The sequence below is a fragment of the Lemur catta genome, chromosome 19 (genome assembly GCF_020740605.2).
Source record: "Lemur catta isolate mLemCat1 chromosome 19, mLemCat1.pri, whole genome shotgun sequence".
In the NCBI taxonomy this organism is placed as follows: domain Eukaryota; kingdom Metazoa; phylum Chordata; class Mammalia; order Primates; family Lemuridae; genus Lemur; species Lemur catta.
In genome coordinates, this window is record NC_059146.1 from 3,447,100 (window position 1) to 3,470,823 (window position 23,724).

Sequence of the window (23,724 nt, forward strand, 5' to 3'; positions counted from 1 at the left end):
TATCCTGGGTGGAGCTGGAACCCATTCTTCTAAGTGAAGTATCACAAGAATGGAAAAACAAACACCACATGTCCTCACCATTAAATTGGTGCTAATTCATCAACACTCATGTACACATATGAAAGTAACTCTCATCACGGATTGGGCAGGTGGGAGGGGAGCAGAGAGGATGGGTAAATTCACACCTAACGGGTGTGGTGCACACTGTCTGGGGGATGGCATGCTCATAGCTTTGACAAGGGTGGTGCAAAGGCAATTTATGTGACCAAAGCATATGTAACCCCATAATATTCTGAAATAAAAAGAAAAAGAACAACTGAATTCAGTAAAGTAACAGGATAGAAAATCAATACACAAAAATCAGTTTTTTTCTATACAATGCTAACAAACTACTCAAAAAGAAAATAAAATAATCCCATTTACAATAGCTACAAAAAAATTTAAAATACTTAGGAATAAATTTAACCAAGAAGGTGAAAGATCTCTACACTGGAAACTATAAAACACTGATGAAAGAAATTGAAGAAAACACAAATAAATGGAAAAATATCCTGTGCTGATGGATTGGAAGAATTAATCTCATTAAAGATCCATACTGTCAACAGTGACCTACTGCCCACAGTGACAGGAATTCAATGCAATCTCCATCATAATTCCAAAGGCATTTTTCACAGGAAAAGAAAAAACAATTCTAGAATTCATATAGAGCCACAAAAAAACCCAAATAGACAAAGTAATTTTGAGCAACAAGAACAAAACTGAAGGCATCACAGTACTTAATTTCAAAATATACTATAAAGCTATGGTAACCAAAACAGCATCATATCGGCATAAAAGCAGACATACAGACCAATGAAAAAGAGCCCAGAAATAAATCCACACATTTATGGTCAATTGATTTTCAACAAACATGCCAAATACACACAATGTGGAAAGGACAGTCTCTTCAATAAATGGTATTGGGGAAACTGTATATCAACATTCAGAAAAATGAAATCAAACCCTTACCTCACACCATACACAAAATTAACTCAAAATGATTAAAAACTTAAACATGAAACCTGAAACTGTAAAACTACTAGAAGAAAACACAGGGAAAAGCTCCATGACATTGGTTGGGCAATGATTTTTTTAATATGACCCAAAAGCAAAGGCAACAAAAGCAAAAATAGAACTGAGATTACATCAAACTAAAGCTTCTGCACAGTAAAGGAAACAGGCAACAGAGTGAAGAGACAATCTATGGAATGGGAGAAAATGTTTATAAACCATATAGCTAATAGCATTAATATCCAAAATACACAAGGAACTCAAACAACCCAATAGCAAGAAAACAATAACCAAATTTAAAAATGAGAAAAGGACCTGAATGGGCATTTCTCACAAGAAGACAAAATGGACAACAGGTATATATAAAACATTAAACATCACTAGTCATAAGAGAAATGCAAATTAAAACCACAATGAGCTACCACCTCACACCTGTTAGAATGGCCATTATCAAAAAAATAGAAAACAAGTATTGCTGAGGACGTGGAGAAAGGGAATCCTTGCACACTGTTGGTGAGGATGTAGTACAGCCATCAGGGAAAACAATAGGGAAGTTCCTCAAAAAAATAAAAATAGAACTACTATATGATCCAGTAATTCCCACTACCAGATATATATCGAAAAATAAAATAAAATAAGTATGTCAAAGAGATATCTGCACTGCCATGGTCATTGCAACATTATTCAAAATATCCAAGATAATCAACAAAAGTGTCCAGCCACAGTTGAATGGACAAAGGATATGTGGTATATACTCATGATGGAATGCTATTCAGCCTTTAAAAAGAAAGAAATTCTGTCATTTATGACAACCTGGATAAACAAGACATTATGTTACATGAAATAAGCCAGGCACAGAAGGACAAAGACCACGTGATCTCACTTGTATGTGGAATCTACAAGAGTTGAACTTGTAGAAACAGAAAGTAGAATGGTGGTTATTGGGGTAGGAGGATGGAGGCAAGGATTGGTGAAAGGATACAAAATTTTAGTTCAAGTTAGTTTAGTTTAGTAGGAATAATTTCAAGAATCTATTGTGCAATACAGCCATTATAGTTAATAACAGTATCATGTATACTTTGAAAATTTCTAGGAGTGTAGATTTTAAGTGTTCTCACCATGAATAATAAATATTTGAGATTAAAAAATAGAAAAAGAGTCCAAATAATATAACAACATTTTTTCATATTTCATGTAAATGAAGGCAGCACTTTGCATTGGAAGAAAAAAATGGGTTTTGAGTCCTCACCGAGGGACCGATTAGATTGGAAATGCTTACTGTCTATTCCCGGCTGTACCAGCCAGTCCATTTAGGTCAGGACTACATCAGCAGAGTGAAATAATGAAGGTCATTCTCTATTCTAGATAATTCACATGAAAAGAAACATTTTGCCAAAATGATTTCTGGGACAAACCAATTTGAAAGGATATCATGTACTCGGGAAGAGCAGTAAGAGGGTTATAGCAAGATAAGAGGAAACATAAAGCTGAAGACGCAGCCTGTCTATGGAGATTCAAGCTTCTTAACAACTTTGGAAGCTCTGAATTCAAAAATGGTAACTATTTTACTTCTTATAACAGAAAATCAGTAGGACACATTTTTTTAGTGAGTGAACTGTGACATTTGTAAAATGTCTTTACAGACATAGTCAAGAGATAGGAAAGTCAATGTCTTGCTAATTTATGTAAAAAATTATACATACCTTGTGCATACCTTGTATCAATTATCAAAACTTAGCAAAAGCTAGCTACTTTGCCAGGATAAGCATGAAGTTTGGAATTTCTTTCCTACATAATCACATATTTTCTAGATTTAACTTTTTAAATACAACCCCAAGTCTCTTGGTGCAATCTTTTGCCAAACTTCAAGCCTTCATATCCTACACACACATGCACACACACACACACACAAGTGAGGTCCTATCTTATTCATATACACACATCAATACTACGTGATTCTAAGATGTTTAAATGGTACCATAGAACTGAGATGTAACATTTCAGCTGTAACACCTTTACCTATAAGTCATTTTTCATTAATTTTAAAAGAACTACATATTGTCCCCATATAATTATCCATCCTAAAATTACAAATGATTGAAGAAGAAGAATAATTCAAATTTATATAGTGCTTTTAAGTTTGTAAAACATCTTTCCCATATGTAGTATGGTGATTTCAGTCTGATTCAAATCCTGACTTTACTATTCTACATTTATGTGGCGTTTGGCAAGTTATTGAACTTCCCTGTTTATCAGTTTCCTCATCTGTAAAATAGGGATAATAATATCTGTGCAATGGGGCTATTGTAAGGATTAAATAACATTTATGCAAAGCCTAGCACATAGAATGAGATACAGACGTTTTTGTTATTATTATTATCTCATTTGTGACTCACAAAAACCCTGTGAATTATACCAGAGAGATACTGTATCCATGTTATGTAGGTAGGAAAGTTAAGGCAGAGACATTAGGCTTTCATTCTACATTTTTCCTCTGGATTTCATAATGTACCCATTTGTACAGGGAATAATTACTCATTTATATGCCATCAAAATTCAAAGTTTGATTAATTACTTTGGCTTACTCAGAAAATAAAACAATGCTGGGAGCTGTATTTTTAAAGAACACTCACTAAGTATTTACACAGATTAGTTGGTCATTAAGAAAACGCTTATGAAGTCCCTATTTATAATATAAAGGCACTGTGCTTAGTGCTACAGGTTCTTTTTAAAGAATTTTATATTAGACCCTATTTTACTTATTTAACCAAAATTTACTTTACTACATATGAAAATTATTTGATTTTCATGTCAACAGTGGAAATTTGGCATGAAAATGTGGAGCCCCTTATTCAAAAATAAATTCTATAATTATGACAGTATAAGAAACTACTTGGTGAAACAACATGTTCATCGAGGGTAAGGGCTATTGTAAATCACTACCACACTCTTGCTAAGTTTTAAACTTCACCCCTCATGAAAGCAAATGAGTTTTCAGTGGAAATTTCCAGCCCTGTGAACTTTATTGGGAATCTCATTTTAGGATTAGTAATGGTCAAGGTTTGAGAACTGGAGGAATGAATCCTAAGATCACAAGGCAGACCTGCATACTAAAGTCTGGATTATACAAGCTATGTATTAGGGTTCTTAATATATTTGTAAAATGCCCATCTGTAATAAGTCGGAATCAAGTGGAGCTGATGTTTACCTTTTTGCTCTCATATCTGCAAAGGAAGATTTTACAGGGAATGAGACAGTAAGAGAAGGCATATTCTACATATTCAAAAGTAAATATTTAAAATGAATTTCTGGTCCTTTTTTAAGTACACATAACACATACTATTTCTCTCTTTTTAATAAATACACCTTTTATCTTGTAATATGAGATTAGACAATAAAAGAGAGTAAAACATGAGCAACCACTTTACCAAAAGGGGGAATAATTCTTGTTGGTTATATCCTCAGCATCAATTCCCCCCATCCTCAACTGAAAAGCAGCCATGAAGTTTGGAAGGCATTTTCCCTCCCTACCTCCAGCTCCAGGGAAGTCCTGACCGGCCAATAACAACCAGCTCATGGCATCGCCGGGCACTGGGATTAGTTCATGGGTAGGTAAGGGACTGAAGTTGGTCCAATCACTGTAACATCCAGGAACAGGACAGACTACATAATTTGGGGGACCCAGTGCAAGATGAATATGTGGATCTCCTATTCAAAAATCATTATTTTTAATATTTTATTTATATTATTTATATTATCTATATATTTATTTATATTATTATTAATAATTTTGAGACAGCAATAGCAGAACATTAAACAAAGTGTGGAATCCTAAGGGCAGGATTGAGCATGCTTATGAAGCTGGCAAATGATTAGGCTCCAATGAGCCTGTGTAACTCTCCACATAGGGGTATTTGAGCAGCAGTCTCCGGATTGCTCTAAAATATTGGGTAAGAACTAGAGGTGACCCATTTAAGAGCAGTTGGTGTCTCCAATTCTGCCTTTTCATATGACCTTAAGATGTCAGAGGCAGATATAACCAAACACAAAAGAATCTCTAGCTTTGTCTATCCTTTCAAACATTACATAAAAGTAGTGCTTCTTCCTGGGAAATCAGACGTATCCAATACACTGTATTTCAACTCCAACTTGGAGAGTCACACATTCCTCCAGGGAAACTGCCCAAACTTGGGTCCCCTCAGGAGCCCTTGTCCTGCCCGTGTAAGCAATCACTGTTCTCCCAAGCCAGGACAGAAAACACTGTCTCATGCCAGTGTTCCAGCTGCTGTCCTGAAATGTTCGCTGCTTCATATTTGCTTCTAAATTACAATACTATTATTGCGGTTGGTCCAATTGCTGTTGGTCCTCAGCAAGACCAATCCACCGTAAGTCAGTCAGTTTCAGTCTTTGATACATAGAGGTTTTTTAAGGAAATATTAATGGCTACACTCCTTCTCTACTTAAAGACCAATTAAGAAGAATTCATCCAGTATTAACTGAAGACATATGTTAGGCATTCAGAAAAGTGTTTCTTCTTTCTCAAGAAGATATTAACAGAAAACTTTGGCTTACTTTTCTCCAACTTGTTACCAACTATTGTAGATAATGTCAATTCACCGGTCAGATGACAAAAAAAAAAAAATAGGACTCTGTGTGGAAACATAGCCTTGAACAATGTAAACTCTAAATCTCTTTATTCTCCGCCTTTTCCCAGAGAGACTGGAGATCATGAATCTGGTGCCCAAGAGATGTTATGGAAGGAACTGAAACAGAGGGACGCCTCGTGGATAAGAAAGCCAAACAAAAGAACCACGGGAAGCTTAAACACAAGAATAAGTGTATAGAGTTGGAATAGCAAAGAAGCAGAATAAAAATTAATGAGACTGGCCAGATTGAAATGAAGATTGCATCACAGGCATGGTAGCCTAGAGAGGCAGAGATCCGAAGAGCACAGTGGAAGCACGAAACACCCAACATAGAAAACCTAACAGGGATGGGAATGTCAAATCAAATCTGTTTCTAAGGATATTTTAGTTTTCCTCATAATTGGGAAATTTTGGAACATGAATTTTAATAATGATGAATTAAATATTTAATATAGCGTTTAACATGTTGCTATAAAGCCTTTGCTTTTTTCATGTGATTTCTCAAAACTGTGAAGTAGAGTATTTTAGTTAAAGACAAATTAATATCTACATAATTCCTCTGTGCAGCCTATGTATGCAGCATAGCCTAATTCTCAATTATGAGAACAAGTTTGAACTCTACTATAAGAGGCAGTAGAGGAACAAATGCTTTAAGAAAGAGCCTGAGAATATTGAATATTTCAATAACATTTTGATGAGCTGGGGGAGGGCACATGGGGATTCATGGTACTATTCTTTCTGCTTTTGTGTGTGATTGAAAATTTCTATGTAAGATATTTTTTCTAAATCCTAAAATGTTGTTGACTAAATAACCTAAAACTGCACCTATTATAAACATCCAGAAACACTTTGTAAAATAAAACAAACTTCTTTTACATAAGTAGCTGAACTTTCCATAAAGAAAAGGAAGCCAGGTGCAGTGGCTCATGCCTGTAATCCCAGCACTTTGGGAGGCTGAAGTGGGAGGATTGCTTGAGCCCAGGAGTTTGAGAACAGCCTGGGCAATGTAGGGAGATCACATCTCCACAAAAAGAAAAAGAAAAAAAAAAAAAAAAAAAGAGGGAGAGAGAGAGAGAGAGAGAAAGAAGAGAAAAGGAAATCTTAGGGTTCCGGGAGTGCAGCAGGGAACCATAAACAAGAATAGTGAGTACATGAGCTGACATCACAGGAATGAAAATTATGTAGGTGGACACCCATGAGCTGATATTGCAATGGCCCTATCTTGGAGGAATTTATCAGTCTTGATAAAGAGAAGAGGCCCTGGATCCACAGGAAGTACAGAGGAACCAATGCTTCCATATAAAGCAAGGACTAAATTAGCACAGGCACATGATGAGGAAGCTTATCTGCCTCTGCCTAGACTCTGGTTTGAAACAAAAAGCTTTCTTTGGACTCTTGTTACTAAAGCCCTCCTGCTCCCAAAGATGTGAGATTTGAATTTATGCTATGTGTGTGATCCAGGAACCCCCAAGACAAAAATTAACATAAAAATTGGCCCTGCAACAGTAATACCTGGGGGTGCCTGGTCAAATCAAATGTCAAATTTCCTTCCAGTGGCATAACCTGAATCCAAGGAAGTCTATAATCCAACATCATAAAATGAACAGGAAACCAAATTGAACTTCTAGAAATGAAAAATATATATCAACATTGGAATTAAAGATTTAGTGAATGGGATAAAATAGCAGATTAGACACTGCTCAGAAGAGAATTAGACATTTAAAAGACAAATCTAAAAAACATAAATCAGAACTCAGCACAGAGATTTACAGAGGATGGATGAGAATGTCAAACCTATGAGTAGAGTTCCAGAAAGAAAGAGTGGATAAAACATTTCTAGAAGTTCAATTTGGTTTATTTAAAGATCTTCCAGTTCTTTATTTATAGTATTTTCTTTTTAAATGGCTTTAATTACTACATATTTGTTTTTAGTTGTTTCAACTATACTTGTTTAGTAGACTCTACCAGATTATTCAATTATGTAAGGTTCTTAGACATCTAACCCTGCTGTGGTTTGTGACTGATGATTCATTATTCTTGCTCCTGCTGGATTGTTTTCCTGTTCATTTTGAGACTCTGCCTCAAAAAAAAAAAATAAAAAATAAAAAAAAATAAAAAGAATTGAAATGGATCATGTTTTTCTTTCTGAAACTCTCTCATAGAATTTGTCACTTTATTTCTCAAACTATAAACAACATGTTTATGTTTCAAGCCAGTTACTAGACAATTGGCTACTTGGGGACAGGGTTTCTTCTTACCCATCACTGTGACCCACCTAGCTAAACCCCAGTGTGGCACCCAGTAAGTAGCTGCTGATGAATAAATGGTGCCTCACAGAATATTAACCCAGATGCTGTAATGTTGCAATGTTTTATAAAACTTGAAAGAGTGCAAAGGCATCAGAATGGGTTTATACGGCTTGGCATAATTATGCACAAGCACTGTACTGGATGTCCTACTGATGCAAACACCACATGTGAATATTAGGTTGATGAGGCCAGGCGGCAAAATAGAAGAATAAAATACATTAACCCTGAAACACAAAGAATGGTTTGCATCAAGTGTGAACAGATGTAAAGTTTTTGGTTTGGAAAACATATTACCATACTCATTTCAACTATAAGTAAGTGAAAAGGCATATTCTCCAAAGGCACAAGTAACAGCAAACAGATTTCCACTGATGGATTTTTTGCTCTCAACACAAAATTGTACAAAGACCAAAAGACAGAGACAGTCAGCAAATTGAATGATTCAGGCAAAAGAATATATACAGTGCCAATTTTCTTTCAGAACCAGAGAGCAAAGTAAATTATACAGTTTGAAGTTTGGGGGTTTTGTTTTTGTTTTTCTTTTTCTTTTCTTTTCTTTTTACTTTTATCTGAGTCTTTGGCTTTTCAAAGGTATTTGTCCTTGAGTTTGACCAGGATTGTTTCTGCAGTGCTGTTATCAACATGCTACTGGGTTTTTTTCCTCTACGTGAATTAAGGGTATTGGGCTCTTCTTCCCAATGAGGAAAACCTGTTAGTTAATCCGGAGAGGAAACCGTCGAACCACAAGCCCTTTTGATGTGAATGTTTAATCCTGACCCTCACTGGCTGTACGTATTACCTTTGGGAGCACGTGTCACCTAGGGATATTGTAGGATTCGGTTAGGAGAGAAGGTCAGGAAGTCTTGCCCAGAAATCTTTGGGAAAGAAAGACTAGGACTACAGCCAAAGGACAGTGAAACACGAACTGTTCCATGACTCTTTTTACAATCCTAGTTCTACAAGTGACTGAGTTTGCTATCTCTGGGAGGAACCAAATATATCCCAGGGAAAGAGTCCCCTAAAGGTGGGATAAAGAGGAGGAAGGAAAGGAGAGCAGGGAAAAAGAAAATGAGAGAGTACATTCCTGCATCCAAATATCCTTTCTCTCCCAAGAATTGTGCATGTCTTTACCAGAATGCTAAAAACCAGACAAGCATGCAACAATTGTTTAAATGCCTCACTTGTTTTTGTTTATATGTTGCTATTAACCAGAAGCCCATGTCTGAATCTCATAATGGTTCTTAAACCTAAAGTGTGTGATTTAATATACAGAAGAAGGCAATCAGCTGAGCTTGAACATCGGGGTCTAACACTGGTGTCCTGGGGCCACGACTACAGAAACTTTTGGAGTAGCACTAAGACCTTACAAGGAAGCTTCGGCAGGGCTCAAACCCTCCTGGGTACCGACAAAAGATTATTTTCCTCTAGAGCAGATATTATTAATCAGAATACAAAGACCCCAGTGGCCCAAACATAGAATTTAGGCTGTCTGTGAACTCATATGGGAAAAAAAATAGCATCTCTATTGTCATTAACCTCTAACTGAAAGTTAGTATAATTAAATTATCAATGTAGGCAACAAATGTAGCAAAAAATTAGACATCACAGATATTTGCACATCAACACAGAGTTGTTACAGATATTTCAAAATATTATTTCTATTTATCCCTGTGATAAAAATTGACCTACTACTAGATATTAGTTAATGTGTTAATAAACACATATATTACTATATCATGAATTTACATTTATAATATTTTAGTAACTGCATTTTACTATAATTGCCTTCATTTTAATTCTGTGTAATTTTTTGTTTTTTTGAGATAGGGTCTCATTCTGTCACCTGGGTCAGAGTGCAGCTGGCATGATCACAGCTCACTGCAACCTTGAACTCCTGGGCTCAAGTGATCCTCCTGTCTCAGTCTTCCAAGTGGCTAGGACTACAGGTACATGCCACCACATCTGGCTAATTTTTTTTGTTTTTTGTAGAGATGGGGTCTCACTATCTTGCCCAGGCTGTCAGTGTAATTTATTTTAAATACCAGCACATTACTCTGAGAAGACATCCACCAGCTTCACCAGATTGCCAAAAGAGTCCTTGGCACAGTAAAGCTAAGAAGCTCTGCCACAGAGTATCACTGTGTTTTCTGGGGATGTGACATGGAGAGAACTCAGGTGCCCTAAAGTAGCATTTCTCAAGCTGAAGAACTGTACAGGCTTTAGGAAGAAAGTTTTGAAAGCACACATAAAATTATAATATAAACCTCTTTATGTAGATAGGTCTAGCACAACTATAAAATTCATTTGTATGAATTAAATGGGAACAAAACTACAAAACTAATAAAATTAATCATATTAATGAATTAATATTAACATTATTCTGCTAACATACCCTGAATATGGTGCTGATGGCTGCAGCACAAGTTTTGCATTTGGGAAGCTTATAGTACCCTAGATCCCAGCCGAGCGAGTCTGCTGCTGCTTTTCTCTATTTGAACCACTGCGAAGTCATCCTTCATACGACGTGCCAGGACATACTTTGTTCTTCAACTGAGAACAATATCTATTAAGTCTGTTCCTGTTCATTTCCCGATAGCCAGCAAATGTCTAAGCAGCATAGCTAAGCCACAACGTGATCATAAAGAGAAACTCTTACAGGTACCAGAATGCCAGAGCAGTACTTATTGTAAGGTGCTCATCCAGGTGATCCAGAGTAGGCTTACATTAATTAATTATCATTGAAATGAAAGTATACCATTAAGGAATTCTTACAGAGAATTCTTGGATCCCCAGAATACATCTTGAGGTCCCCCAGACCCATGATGGACAAATACTGTGCAGTAATATTACTATAACAGAGGAATGCTAAAGATGCAATCTCAGGCACATCTCAAACACTCACTCATCCACGTTTACACATATAAGCACAGAATCCCACTCCAAACCACATAATAACCCACAGTCAGTAATCTGCAGAAGTGGGTACATCACTTTGAAGGTAGCAGAATTGACTTTTAAATAATATAATGAAGACATCCAGGGTTCCATTCTTGTTAGGATTAGAAAATGTTGGGTGAAAAGTGTAAGAGACTTTACCTGATTTCACATGTCTAATTAGATTCCCTTTCTCAAAAATCTCCTCTTGGATAATCGCCTGATGAGTAGTAATCCAGGTAAAACTCCAAGACCTGATCCAATCCTCTTGGCTACATATTCTTGTAGAGCTCACTTTAAAGCTAATGGAAACACCACATGTTAAAAACATAAAACTAGGAAGAAGAAATAATCTTAGGGTTCTGAATGGGTGCATGAGCTTTCCATACCTCGTAGCTTTTGGGTATCAGTTTAAAGCATTTTGGTACATGTCTAAGTATCAGTGTAAATAAATCACTGCTATTTAGACAGCATCAGGGTTATGATCTAAGTCATTTTATCTTCAGAAGAAAGATTGTGTAGTTCATTCAGAGAAAAAAAACTAGATGTAAAGTGAATGCCCATAATTAGGGGAATGGTTGAAATAAATTATGGTATAATGACAAGACGGAATACTATTTCATCATTATAACAAAGGATTAGAATTAAGAAATTACCTTGGATAATATTTTTTAAATTTCAGTTTTCTTTTTTCACTGCTAATATATTGAAATGCAATAGATTTTTTAATGCCTTGTGAAAAAAAAAAAAGAAATTACCTTGGAGATAGTAACATGAAGTATTCTTGAATGAAAAAGACATTATGTAGAAAAATATATGTAATAAATGTGATCCCATTTTTTGAAAAACAATGACCAAAAAACTGCTCTATATGTATATTATTCTGTGTTTGTGTGTGCATATGTTTATATAAGATTATAAAAGCATGGAGAAAACTATAACATTATACACATTAGATTGTTAACAAGGGTTAACTGAGGGCAAATAGTATATGTAATATGATGCAGAAGAAAGGAGAAAGAATGAAGGGATTTATGCAAAAATGGAAAATAAAAACTTCAATTAAAAATAATATGTATTATGATCACATATATGCACTATAAATAAAAAAAGAAAAATCAACTACCCATATTAGAGGAAATGAAACAGAAGCAATAGAGTAAATAAGTAAGGTAAAGATGACTGAGGGGTAGGAAGTGTTCCAAGAATGGCAAAGTAAGGTCCCCTAAAAATCGGATCCTCCATAAAAGTAGTGACAACACTGAAAAAAAATTGTCAAAATTAAATTTTTTGCTAGAGAAGATTCTGGGAAGATGGTAGAACAGGAAGCATCAGTAATCTGTCTCTCTACCTAAACAATAATTGACTTGGCAGAATCTATCTGATGTCACTATTTCAGAACTCTAGATTCTATTGAAAGCTTGAAACATCTAGGGGTGGAATGGAGTTGGATAAGGAGCAGAGTTTTTGTATGTTATTGAAGTTAAGCTGGTATACATTCAAGCTAGAGTGCTGTAACTTTAGGATGTTAAATGTGATTTCCATGGTAATCACAAAGAAAATAGTTATAAAACATATACCAAAGGAAACGAGAAAGGGATTTAAACATTTCACTACCAAAAAAATCAACTAAAGACCAAAGAAGGCCGGGCGCGGTGGCTCACGCCTGTAATCCTAGCTCTGGGAGGCCGAGGCGGGTGGATCGCTTGAGGTCAGGAGTTTGAGACCAGCCTGAGCAAGAGTGAGACCCCGTCTCTACCAAAAATAGAAAGAAATTGTCTGGCCAACTAAAAATATATATACAAAAAAAATTAGCCGGGCATGGTGACTCATGTCTGTAGTCCCAGCTACTCGGGAGGCTGAGGCAGTAGGATCACTTAAGCCCAGGAGTCTGAGGTTGCTGTGAGCTAGGCTGATCCCACGGCACTCACTCTAGCCCGGGCAACAAAGTGAGACTCTGTCTCAAAAAAAAAAAAAAAAAAAGACCAAAGAAGATAGTAATGCAGGAAATGAGGAACAAAAAAGCTGTAACATATATAGAAAACAAATAGCAAAATGACAGAAGTTCCTCCATCTCAGGAATTACTTTCAATATAAATGAACTAAACTTCCCAATCAAAAGATGGAGATTGACAGAATGGAGTTTTAAAAAACATAATACAACTATATGCTGTCTACAAGAGACTGACTTTAGATACAAAGACGCAAATAGACTGAGAGTGAAAGGATAGAAAATGATCTCTCATGCAAATAGTAACCAAAAGACAGTAGGATGGCTCTCTTACAATGATTCAACTTACAATTGTTCAACTTTATGATGGTGTAAAAGCCATAGGCGTTCAATAGAAACTGTATTTCAAGTACTCATGCAACCATTCTGTTTTTCACTTTCAGCACAGTATTCAATAAATTACATAAAATATTTAACACTTAAGTATAAAACAGGCTTGTGTTAGATGATTTTGCCCAACTGTAGGCTAACTTAAGTGTTCTAAGAATGTTAAAGGTAGGCTAAGCTATGATGTTCTTTAGGTTAGGTGTAGTAAATGCATTTTTTACTTAAATTATTTTCAACTTACAACGAATTTATTAGCATGTAATCCCATCATAAGTTGAGGAGCATCTGTATCAGATAAAATAGACTTTAAATCAAAAAAAGGCTAGAAGAGATACAGGACATTATATATTAATAAAAGGTTCAATAAAGCAAGAAGATAGAACAATTATAAACATTTACACACCTAATGACAGACAGTCAAAATATCTGAAGCAAAACTGACAGAATTGAAGGGAGAGACAGACAGCTCTATACTAATAGTTGGAGATTTCAATACCCCACTTTCAATCATGGATAAAGCAACTACACGGAAGGTAAGTAGGGAAACAGAGAAATAACACAACTCCCCTCCCGGGTATAAACTCAAGAGAACTGGACACATACGTCCACACGAAAAGTCATATATGAATTTTCTTAGCAGCATTATTCATAATATCTTGGAAGCAACCCAAGCGTCCACCAATGGATGACTGGATAAAGAAAACGTGATCTATCGATACAATGAAACATTATTCAGCACTAAAAAGGAATGAGGTATCGACACGTGCTATGACATGGATGCATCCTGAAAACGTCATGCAAAGTGAAACAAGCCAGACACAAGACCACAGATCATATGATGCCCTTTACAGGAAAGGTTCAGAAAAGGAAAACCCACAGAGACAGAAAACACTAGTTTTGGCCAGGAGCTGAGATACAGGGGAAACAGGGAGCAAGGGATGTTACATTTCTTTTTGCAGTGATGAAAAATATTCTAAAATTAGATAGTGGTGATGGTTGCAGAGTTCTGCGAATATATTTTAAAACTGCTGAATTGTACACATTAAAGGGGTGAATTTTATGGTATGTGGATTATATCTCAAAAAAAGCAGCTGTTTTTAAAAAGTGAATGAGAGGAATAATGCATTTTCATCCGAAACAGAAGATTTAGGATCCGGTTATCAACGATGTGATGAGAGAACAGAACACTTTAAGCTTTCAGCACATTACTCTCTTGTCACTTTAGTTCCCGATCAGAGTTTCCAGGTTATTTTATTATATATCATATTATCTTTAACCCAAAGGATCTTGGCTGACCAAAGACTCTTTCCCTCTCCTTAAAGTTCGACATATGTTTAAGCATTTATAAAATATATGAGGAGAAAGGGGTAAAAATAAAAACCCAGATAGAGATTGCAACCTAGGAAAATCCCTTGCTGAAAGGGCATGAAAGTTAACTGCGGGCCTTTTCCTTTTCCACATTACGACTGGTTTTCAAATGCTGCTAATGAAACTCCAGAAGTACCAGATGTCACATAAAGCCTACTCCACATTCACAAAGCCCATCTGTGCTACACACTGTACTAGGGGGGTATTATGGTTAAAACTTTGCAAACTGCAGTATTCTGTGTGCTGGTGTGTCATGAAGGACCCCCAGGAGGGAATATCTTAGGGAAAGACTATTACTTGGTGCCTTTTGCCGCGAGTTTGTCCTCTGGTTTCCTATCCAGGATATCTGGGTAGCTCAGAGTGGCCACTGTATTTTAGGACTGAAGTGGACTTATATAGGTTTTACATATGCCAGGAATTTAAACTAATATCATAATTAGAAAATAATAATAAAAAGAGGGTGTTAGGTCCATGCATTCCATCCTATACATACTTTCCAGGTTCCCACCCTGAGCAAGCCTACCAGAGGGGATAAAAGTAAATTCTCTACTAGGTGTTAATACAGATACAATACATTAAATAAAATTGGTTAAATAAATATCAAATGGTAGAAGTGTTATCAAGTATCACTAACAAAGTCACAAATCAGATATTAAACATTTGAAATGACTGCAGTTCATTTATTTATTCATAAAACTAATATTTTATTGAGCACAGGCTATACAACAGTAAAAAATAAAAGTCTACTCTTTCTGTTCTCCTGGAGCTTAAAATTTGTTCAGTGATGCTCCTACTACTGCAAAGAAAGCACTAAAATTAAATAAGGAAGCATGAAAAACTTAAAAGAGCACTGATCTTAGAGTCCTAAGACCTAAACCCCAATTTCATGTCTACCAGTTGCTAAGCAGGTGATACTGGATTTGTCAACTCAAGTTCTCTAAGCCTCAATTTCATGAGGTTATCATATACCTTGAAAAATGGTATGTGATATTATCTGTTTTGTTTATCTCATCAATTAATTGTAAGGATCACAAAGAAAATAATCTAACATGCCTTGAAAATTGTTAAAATTCTGTGATCCTAGGCTGGCAGTATTACTGAAATGCATGCAAAACCATCAAATTCCTTGGCAACAAATAATTTTAATTAACATAGACAGTATATGGACGGTCTATGTGGTCCCACAGTAAAGCTCAATGCTAACTGTCAAGTACATTAACAACAAGGAATGACACGTATTCAAAGGTTTTGGCCTTTCTCCATTTAACTAACCATTCTAACTTCACCTGGATTTCCTCCATATGTCAAATTATGCTCATATTCTTAAGCAATGTTCCAGCTGTAGGGAGAGAAAATGAGTCAGACAGACTTCTACCAAACTTCCAATCTGAGCAACAACTGCCATATGTTTCTTTACCCTTCAGGGGTTGTTTGTCAACACTATTTGAATCTTAACAAATAATGAAAGCTTCAAAATGCAGACAAATCCTCTTACTAGAAGAAAATAACAATTGCTGTAATTGCAACCACATTAACTGGACTGAGTTTTAGTTTAAATTATTTCTGTACTTCTGATAGAAAACCCTGTCTTTTGGAATAATGAAGTGCTTAAGACATTACCAAAATAAAAAACCTCAAACTTAAATTCATGAGGAAAATAAATTTAACTTGGCATGATTCTGGTTTGCAGTATGACTGTCAGATAATGAACACAAATCCGTGTGAATCACTGGTGAACATTGAGCATAAGAAACAGTTAATACCTAAAGGTGCTCTGTGAAACAATGGAATCCAGTCTTTTTTGGGCTGGAGAAATAGAATAAACCTGCTTTTCCTCAAACGCCGGCAAACATACACTGTGATAGCTAAAAGTCAACTTAATCTTTCCCTTCCTGGCTCAGAATAAAAATAAATACTCTGTCTCAGACCTAAGATGTGCTATCCCTTAGTGGATTTTCTTGAAAGAGAGAGGAACAAACAAGAAAATGACCATGGACGGATGAACTTCATATAATTTTCAACCATGTAACCTTGTTTTAGGAAGCAGAAAATGAGAGGCAAGACAACTGCAGAGAAAGTTTTAACAATGACTTGTCTGAATAATTTTTATGAGCACTGATGGGATCAGAGCTGAAGCTCTTCAACATTTTCTGCACAAATCCACTCCCACTGAGCATTCTGGAAGCACCTTAACTAAAGATCTGCAGGGTATCAAGGGATAGAATCACATCCCAGACCATGTCCTCTGCCACATCTCACCATCTCGTCGTGCCCCGTGTCCACACTTTCTGTCTTTTATCTTTTCTCTCTCTCTCCTAACTCTTTTTCTGGAATAACTAACAAATCCCTTCCTTTGTCCTCCAGCAGAAGAGTTTCCCACATGCCATTTTTCTCAAGGTGTGATTAGTTGTCATTCACCAACATGTAAAATAAATTGCACAGCCAATAAAAAAGGGAGAAGAGAGAAGTAAGATTTTTTTTAAAAAAAAGCAGACATTAACACCTCAAAAGCAAATGGGACGGCGCTGGCTCCTATTAAATCACTTGGCATCCGGTTACTGAATCGGTCCTCCAGCAAGGGACCAACAACTAAATAAGTAACTTCACTTCCTTATTAACCATCTCAAAATAAGTAACTTAAAACTTCAAAACAAGGCCGGGTGCCGTGGCTCATGCCTGTAATCCCAGCACTTTGGCAGGCCGAGGTAGAAGGATCACTGTAGGTAAGGAGTTCAAGACCAGCCTTGGCAATAGCCAGACCCCTGTCTCTATAGGAAAAAAAAAAAAAAAAGAAAGAAAGAAAAATTAGCCCCAGGGAGGTCATGCACCCATGTAGTCTCAGCTACTGCAGAGGCTGAGGCAGGAGGTTAGCTTGAGTTTGAGGATGGAGTGAGCTATGATGATGCCATTAGACTCTAGCCCTGGCAATAGAGTGAGACTCTGTCTCAAATAACAACAAAAAAACTTTCAAAACAGAAGCACAAACTTTCATAGGTAAGCCACTAAAAAATCAATACCACCAAAAAAAAAAAAAAATCAATACCACCATATTGAGGCAAACAGCACAAATTTTCATACCTCAGAAATGTTGCATGGCATTGGTAAATATTCATTTCTTTCTCAGTCCCTATCTGGACAGCTGAGTCGATGGCATTTCGTGTTTAAGAATAGGACACTCGGCCAGGCTTCCCAGATAACTGAGTGGAAATTCGCCCGGGGGACCAGGGAGTGATTACGAATTAAGAGCATTGGTTGCTGCCCTTAAAAACCTACCTGTGGGTCCCACAGACATCAGAGGCCACTGGCATTCGCCACCTTCAGACTTACTTGTATTCCTGTGACTCTGGTCCCCTGGGAGAGAAGCGTCTGTGGCCCAGGCTGGCACGTGCTGGCCGGGACGTGCCGTGGACGCCCCCGTGCTCTCGCTATAGGTGGTGTTTGTCAGAATAACATCAGACCCTCGCACTTCACCATCAGTGACCAAAGGTTCACTCCCATTTGATTTAAAATAGGTCTTTTTTAATGTCCCTGAAAGACAAAATATATATATTTTAAAACATTACTAGAATTATTTACTGTTAAAAAACATATTGATAAACTCCAGAGCTACTTTCCTACATGTCATTTCATCCAGGCAATCAAAGAGAAAGATGATGGCCACCCCAGTGACCTCCTTCACGGGGACAACCAAAAGAATTTCTCTTCTACCACAAATCACATGGCCTCGTGATGAAACATTGCTTCCTCAAGAGCTTAAGATTTAAAAACTGAGTCTCCCATCTAGGTTTCCTGGGGCCCAGAGAATTTAGGGTAATTCTGCCTCACCTGGGACTCACCACAAATAAAATGTGGTGGATCTTACTGTGCTTCCTCCGGTTTCTCAGTTTCTCAATGTCACTGATCATTGTACGCTACTTGGGACCCAAGATTCACACTTATATTCCCCATATATTGCACTAATTTTCAGTAAACTATGCATAACGTATAAATAAAAGTAATAGGGCTCATATATTACATTTACCCAGACTTACAGAGATCAAAAACAAGTCAAACTCTAAATACAGCACAAAATGAAAGAAAAAACTAAATTATCATCATCTTTGATGAGAAAGCTATAAAACATGATCATATAAAATAGGAAATAGTCATTAAACTAAGATTATCAACTGGTCACTTTCTCAAGGTATCCATTCATTGACAAAATAAAGAGTCAAAGCTAAGATTCTTGAAAAGCACCTAACTTTGTCTTTAGGCAAAGACTTTTGAAAGCCTTGAAAGAGATCACGTATTTTTAACCTAATCAAAATAGACAGCAGACTGTGTTTGGAGAACATAGCACTGTTAGTTAAGCATGCCACAAAAATAAATGAACGTGATATTGATCCACCCATAGAAACACCCAAGGGAGATATTCTTTTCTAAAAACATTTACAGCAAATGCTCTAATTGGCTTTCACTTTTCTAAATAGTGCCATGGATCATTAAAAATAAAAGAAATATAAATAAAATGTTTAATATCAGTCTATGGAAAAAATTTTTCTCTCCATGTGCTTGACACTTGGAAAACATTAACTACAAATCAAAATAGAAAAGCAGCTGTTTCTAGCTAAGGTCAAGAGTTTCATCTGCCAAAGGATTCTAAATAAAACATTAGAGCGTAAAAGCTAAATCGTGACCATGTGATGCAGGTAACACGTTCTCCAAACTGTCTGTGTGATTGTGAGTAAACATCAAATGCAGCAGGTAAGAATGAAGGACTTCGCTGAATTTCTTTTGATTTTCAAAATGATTTAGAATTTATCCTAGATCAAAATAAACATGTGATAGTCTCGGTTGCTATATAAAATGTATTTCATTCATACGGAAGAATCTACTAATCCATTACATATAATTTTACTTTCATCCATTTGTTAGTTGCTCACTTCTTTGTTTATTTTGCATAAGGAGATTTTTCACAGGAGGTAATATTTACGCTAATATGGCTGTAATGAATACGTAAGGCCCATTAGGCTGATTTCCTTATCTCGCCGAATCTAGGAATCAGCATCTAGCTCTGTCAAACATACCTTTAGCAAACGCCAGTTCCTCACAGTTGCACCCCGGAGCAATTCTCCTAAAATGAGTTCCTTATCATAAGAAATATTTCCACGGTTGTTCTTAACATTTTGTTTGTAATGATTAGCCTTATTAATAATCTTTCCTGTATCGTTTTATCCTAATCACAGTGGTGAAAGTGTGCATAGCATCTTTTAGCCTGAGATGTCCTTTGTAACACTGACTTTTTTTTTTTGAAAGAAAATACTGACTTGAATAACAACTTTCTTTTAAAAAGGGCAGTTTCCTTGCCCTTAAACTCTATGTATCAAAGCAATTTGGCAGAACAGAAAAATAATATATGATAGTTACAGTAGCTAATGTTTTTAAAGTATGTTTTTGAGAAGGGAAGAGAGAAAGAGGGAGGGAGAGAAAGAAAGAGAGAGAGAGAAAGAAAGAGAGGGAAAGCCTAAAGGACACATCTTTTAAAAGCCTGAATTCACTGGAGAATTTGTCTTCAAGTATCTCTGGAAATTGACCAACTCCCAACACAGCTGGTTGTCTACTATGCATTTTCTTTTAAGAGCACAAGAATTACAATTCAATAAAACTAAACACTCTCAACCAGCATCGCAATGAGCTATAAAAATGCTAAGAACCATTAGCCCAAAGTAGAGTATTTATTCTTCTAGTGTTGCCCCATCCTTTTCCACATTCCTATTTTGTATAGTGCTGTGGTTCTTAGCCTGGCCACCTGGCTTTAAATCCCATCTCTGTCACTTACTAGTCCTGAAACTTTGGGCAAACTCTCAAGTGCCATAAAAGAAGGAAAATAAAAGTACCCCCTCGCGAAGGTGGCCGTTAGGATCAAATTAGTCAACACATATATGAACACTGGGAACAGCTCTTGGCGCATGCTAAGCTCTCCATCCCTGTCATTAATTACTACACAATAACGGTAATGTTAGTAAAATTGTCTTCCTTAGGCTACTAAGGTACTTTTAAATAAATACCAATTTCCTTTTACTGTAACTGCATCCTGGCATCACCAATGGGTAATTCTCAGAAGCAAATCAGCCAAACTTTACTGCTCCCTTACAATGAAGATCTTGGGCAGGCACTGTGGCAGGAAGAATAATGATCCCCCAGAAATGCCCACCTCCTAATTCCCAGACCATGTGACTATGTGACTCTCCACACCTTACATGGCAAAGGGTGCACGTAAGGTGAGGGTCTCGAAATGCAGAAGTGATCTTGGATTATTTAGGTGAGTTCAATACAATCACAAAGATCTTCACAAGCAGAAGTGGGAGATAAGAGAGTGCGTGTCAGAATCAAGGAGTGTGAGCAAGACTCAACGGAACATTGCTTGTTTTGAAGATGGAAGGGGCCACAAGCCAAGGAATGCAGGAAGCCCCTAGAAGCTAGAAAATGCAAGGAAACAGACTGTCCCCTAGCGCATCCAGGAGGAACATCTTCATTTCAGCCCAGGGAGACCAATTTCAGACTTCTGACCTTCACAGCAGTAAGATACTAAATGTATGTTGTTTTAAGCTACCAAGCTTGTGATAATTTGAGCAATTTGTTCTGGCAGCCATAAGAAACTAACACAGGCACCTTGCTAAATGCCCTAACCACAGCCATCAACTGAGTTAACTTTCCAGCAATCCCAAGGAACAGGTAATGTAATTAACCTCTCTTCACAGAGTTTAGAGAGAAGGAAACTAAAGTTTACAAGGGATAGTGAACCTGCCCAAGAATTGAGAGGGACCCACACACACTTTTCACTACGCACAGAGTATTTAGGTTAACTTAAAAAAAAATGACCCATTATATGCTCATAGAATTTATCTTCCTATGATGTGGTTTTTAAAATTAATTCCTTGTCTTTGTATCTGTAGCCATGTGTGACACATTGACTTCACATTTCCCATGTGCCAGAAACTTCATACTTACCCTCTGTTGAGAACACAAACTTTAGTGGGAGGGTCTCACCATCAAGATGTTTGTAGATAGTCGAGGGAGACAGGAATGCAGTCTAAAAAATGCAAACCATGCCACAAGTGCTCTGAGAAGGATGTGCGTGGGACAATCTGGTGGTAACAAGTTAGAGAAATCGCCATCATTCCATTTGAGAAAGTCAGACGAGCTTTTTTAGGGGATCATATCCTTGGTGTGAATCTTAAAAGATGATTTGGGGTTTTCTAGGTTTGAGCAAAATGTTTGGGGTTTTCTAGGTTTGAGCAAAGTATTTGTGGGGAGGAGGGGGGTGTGGTGATAGGGAGTGGGACATTTTTTAGATAGAGCAAAGGGGGCAAGACGTGGAAAAGCCTCGCAGCAGCGAGAGGTGGAATGGGGCTACACACAGGCAGGCTGGCAAGAGACGAGGCGGGAGTGGGAATGGAAGCCAGATGTCAGGATGGCTCTTGTTAAAGGCTTGGAATTTATCTTGTGACGGAAAACTTTTGAAGGGTCTTAAACAGGGTGAAGCATTATTAGAATAATCACTCTGGCCACAGAGCGATGTTTGAAAGTAAAAGTCTATTGCAATAGTCCAAGTGAGAAAAGAGGGAGCAATGCAAAAGCCATGAGGTCAAAGGGGGCATTTTAAAAAGAGCTGTCAGAGGCAAAAATCACATGGACAGGAGGGAAAGGGTCAAAGGTCTCTCCAAGGTATCTGGTGTGAACAACTAGGTACATGAAGGTACTTCCAGCTGAGAGAGGGATCAGTGCCGTTCACTGAATACTTTCAATTTTCTTCCCTTCTAACCAGGACACATGCTGAGGGTTGCATTCTCTGGCCTCTTGGGTGAGGACTTGCATCAAGTTCGAGATGATGAGCAAAATTGAAAAGTATTGCTTCTGGGCAGAAGTATTTAACTGCTGATGTAAGAGTCTTCAGAGCTCTGGCATAACTGATATCCACAAAGGTTCAAGATGGCGGCTGGTCCATCAGTTTGGTCCTGAAGGGCCTCAGTGAGCACAGCCCCTGCGGAGCTGCAAAGGATGTGCATCATGAGTAAGGAAGGAACCTCTGTTGTTTCTAAACCGCTGGTATTTGGGGATTTGTGGTTGTTGCAAAGTCTGGCCAATCCTGACTGATGCAATGGATAACAAAGAATGAAAAATAGCTTCGTGGGAGCTTATTTTTGTTGTCATATACATACGTTGAGTATAAAGTGCTTGTGAAACATTCAAGAGGGAAAAAAGCCCAAACCAGAAGCAATCTAAAGATTTCCTCCAGAATGCCTTGCCGTCGTGTCCCCGGAGCACACACTGCTGATGTCACAGCACATACACAGTCAAGTGTCGTATGCACCTCTGTGCCTCAAGCACCCGGCAGAGCACCTAGCACCAGCGAAGGCTTCAATAAATAGTTGTTGAACATATGAATGATGAATAAAGTGATGGGACTGGCTGACATGAGTGTAAAGTAAGAAGACAGGTTAGGACAGACACCTGTCACCGAATGGGTGGGTAGAGAAAGGTGAGCTGAGGGAAACTGAGAAAGGCCAATCAGAGAAATAGAAGGATAATCAGAAATGATAATATGAAGGCAAAGTTGAAGGGCATTTCAAGAAGAAAGGAGTAGTTGGCACCAAGCAGGATCGTATGTGGGTAGCACACCTGAGTAGAAGAAAGCATCGCTGGCACCAACTAACCGTGAACGTGCTCATCATGAGTTGACATGAACAAACACACAGAGAGAGCACAGGTTCTTCTTTTTAAGGTCTCGTTCAAATGCACACTGGTTTCCAATGCAGCACATTGGATTGGATTGAAGACAACATTGGAGGCCTTAGTCAGAAAAGATATACTAGTATGGAAAGAAGAGAAAGGGGGCTGATTGAAGTGTAGGAATCAGCTATGGATCTTGCTAGACTGCAAATTCTGCAGGTCTGCAGTGGGGCCAGAGATTTCACACAAACTTCCAGGTCCTGATGGTGCTGCTTGTCCACGGACCATACCTTGAGTACGAGACTTCGGACCGTTTCACAAAGCTTTAGACGTGATACAGAACCACAGGCCTGAGTAGCTGAAAAAA

The 23,724-nt window shown here is 37.4% G+C and overlaps 1 protein-coding gene across 4 annotated transcripts in view; it reads right to left on the bottom strand.

Moving 5' to 3' along the window:
• The window catches only part of CORIN (corin, serine peptidase), a 180,032-nt gene that overhangs the window by 125,173 nt on the left and 31,135 nt on the right, over positions 1-23,724 (bottom strand). For all 4 annotated transcript variants that reach the window (XM_045532957.1, XM_045532959.1, XM_045532958.1 and 1 more), the window contains exon 3: positions 17,973-18,173. In XM_045532957.1, coding sequence (XP_045388913.1) covers positions 17,973-18,173 — 201 coding nt within the window. The remainder of the gene's footprint in view (positions 1-17,972; positions 18,174-23,724) is intronic.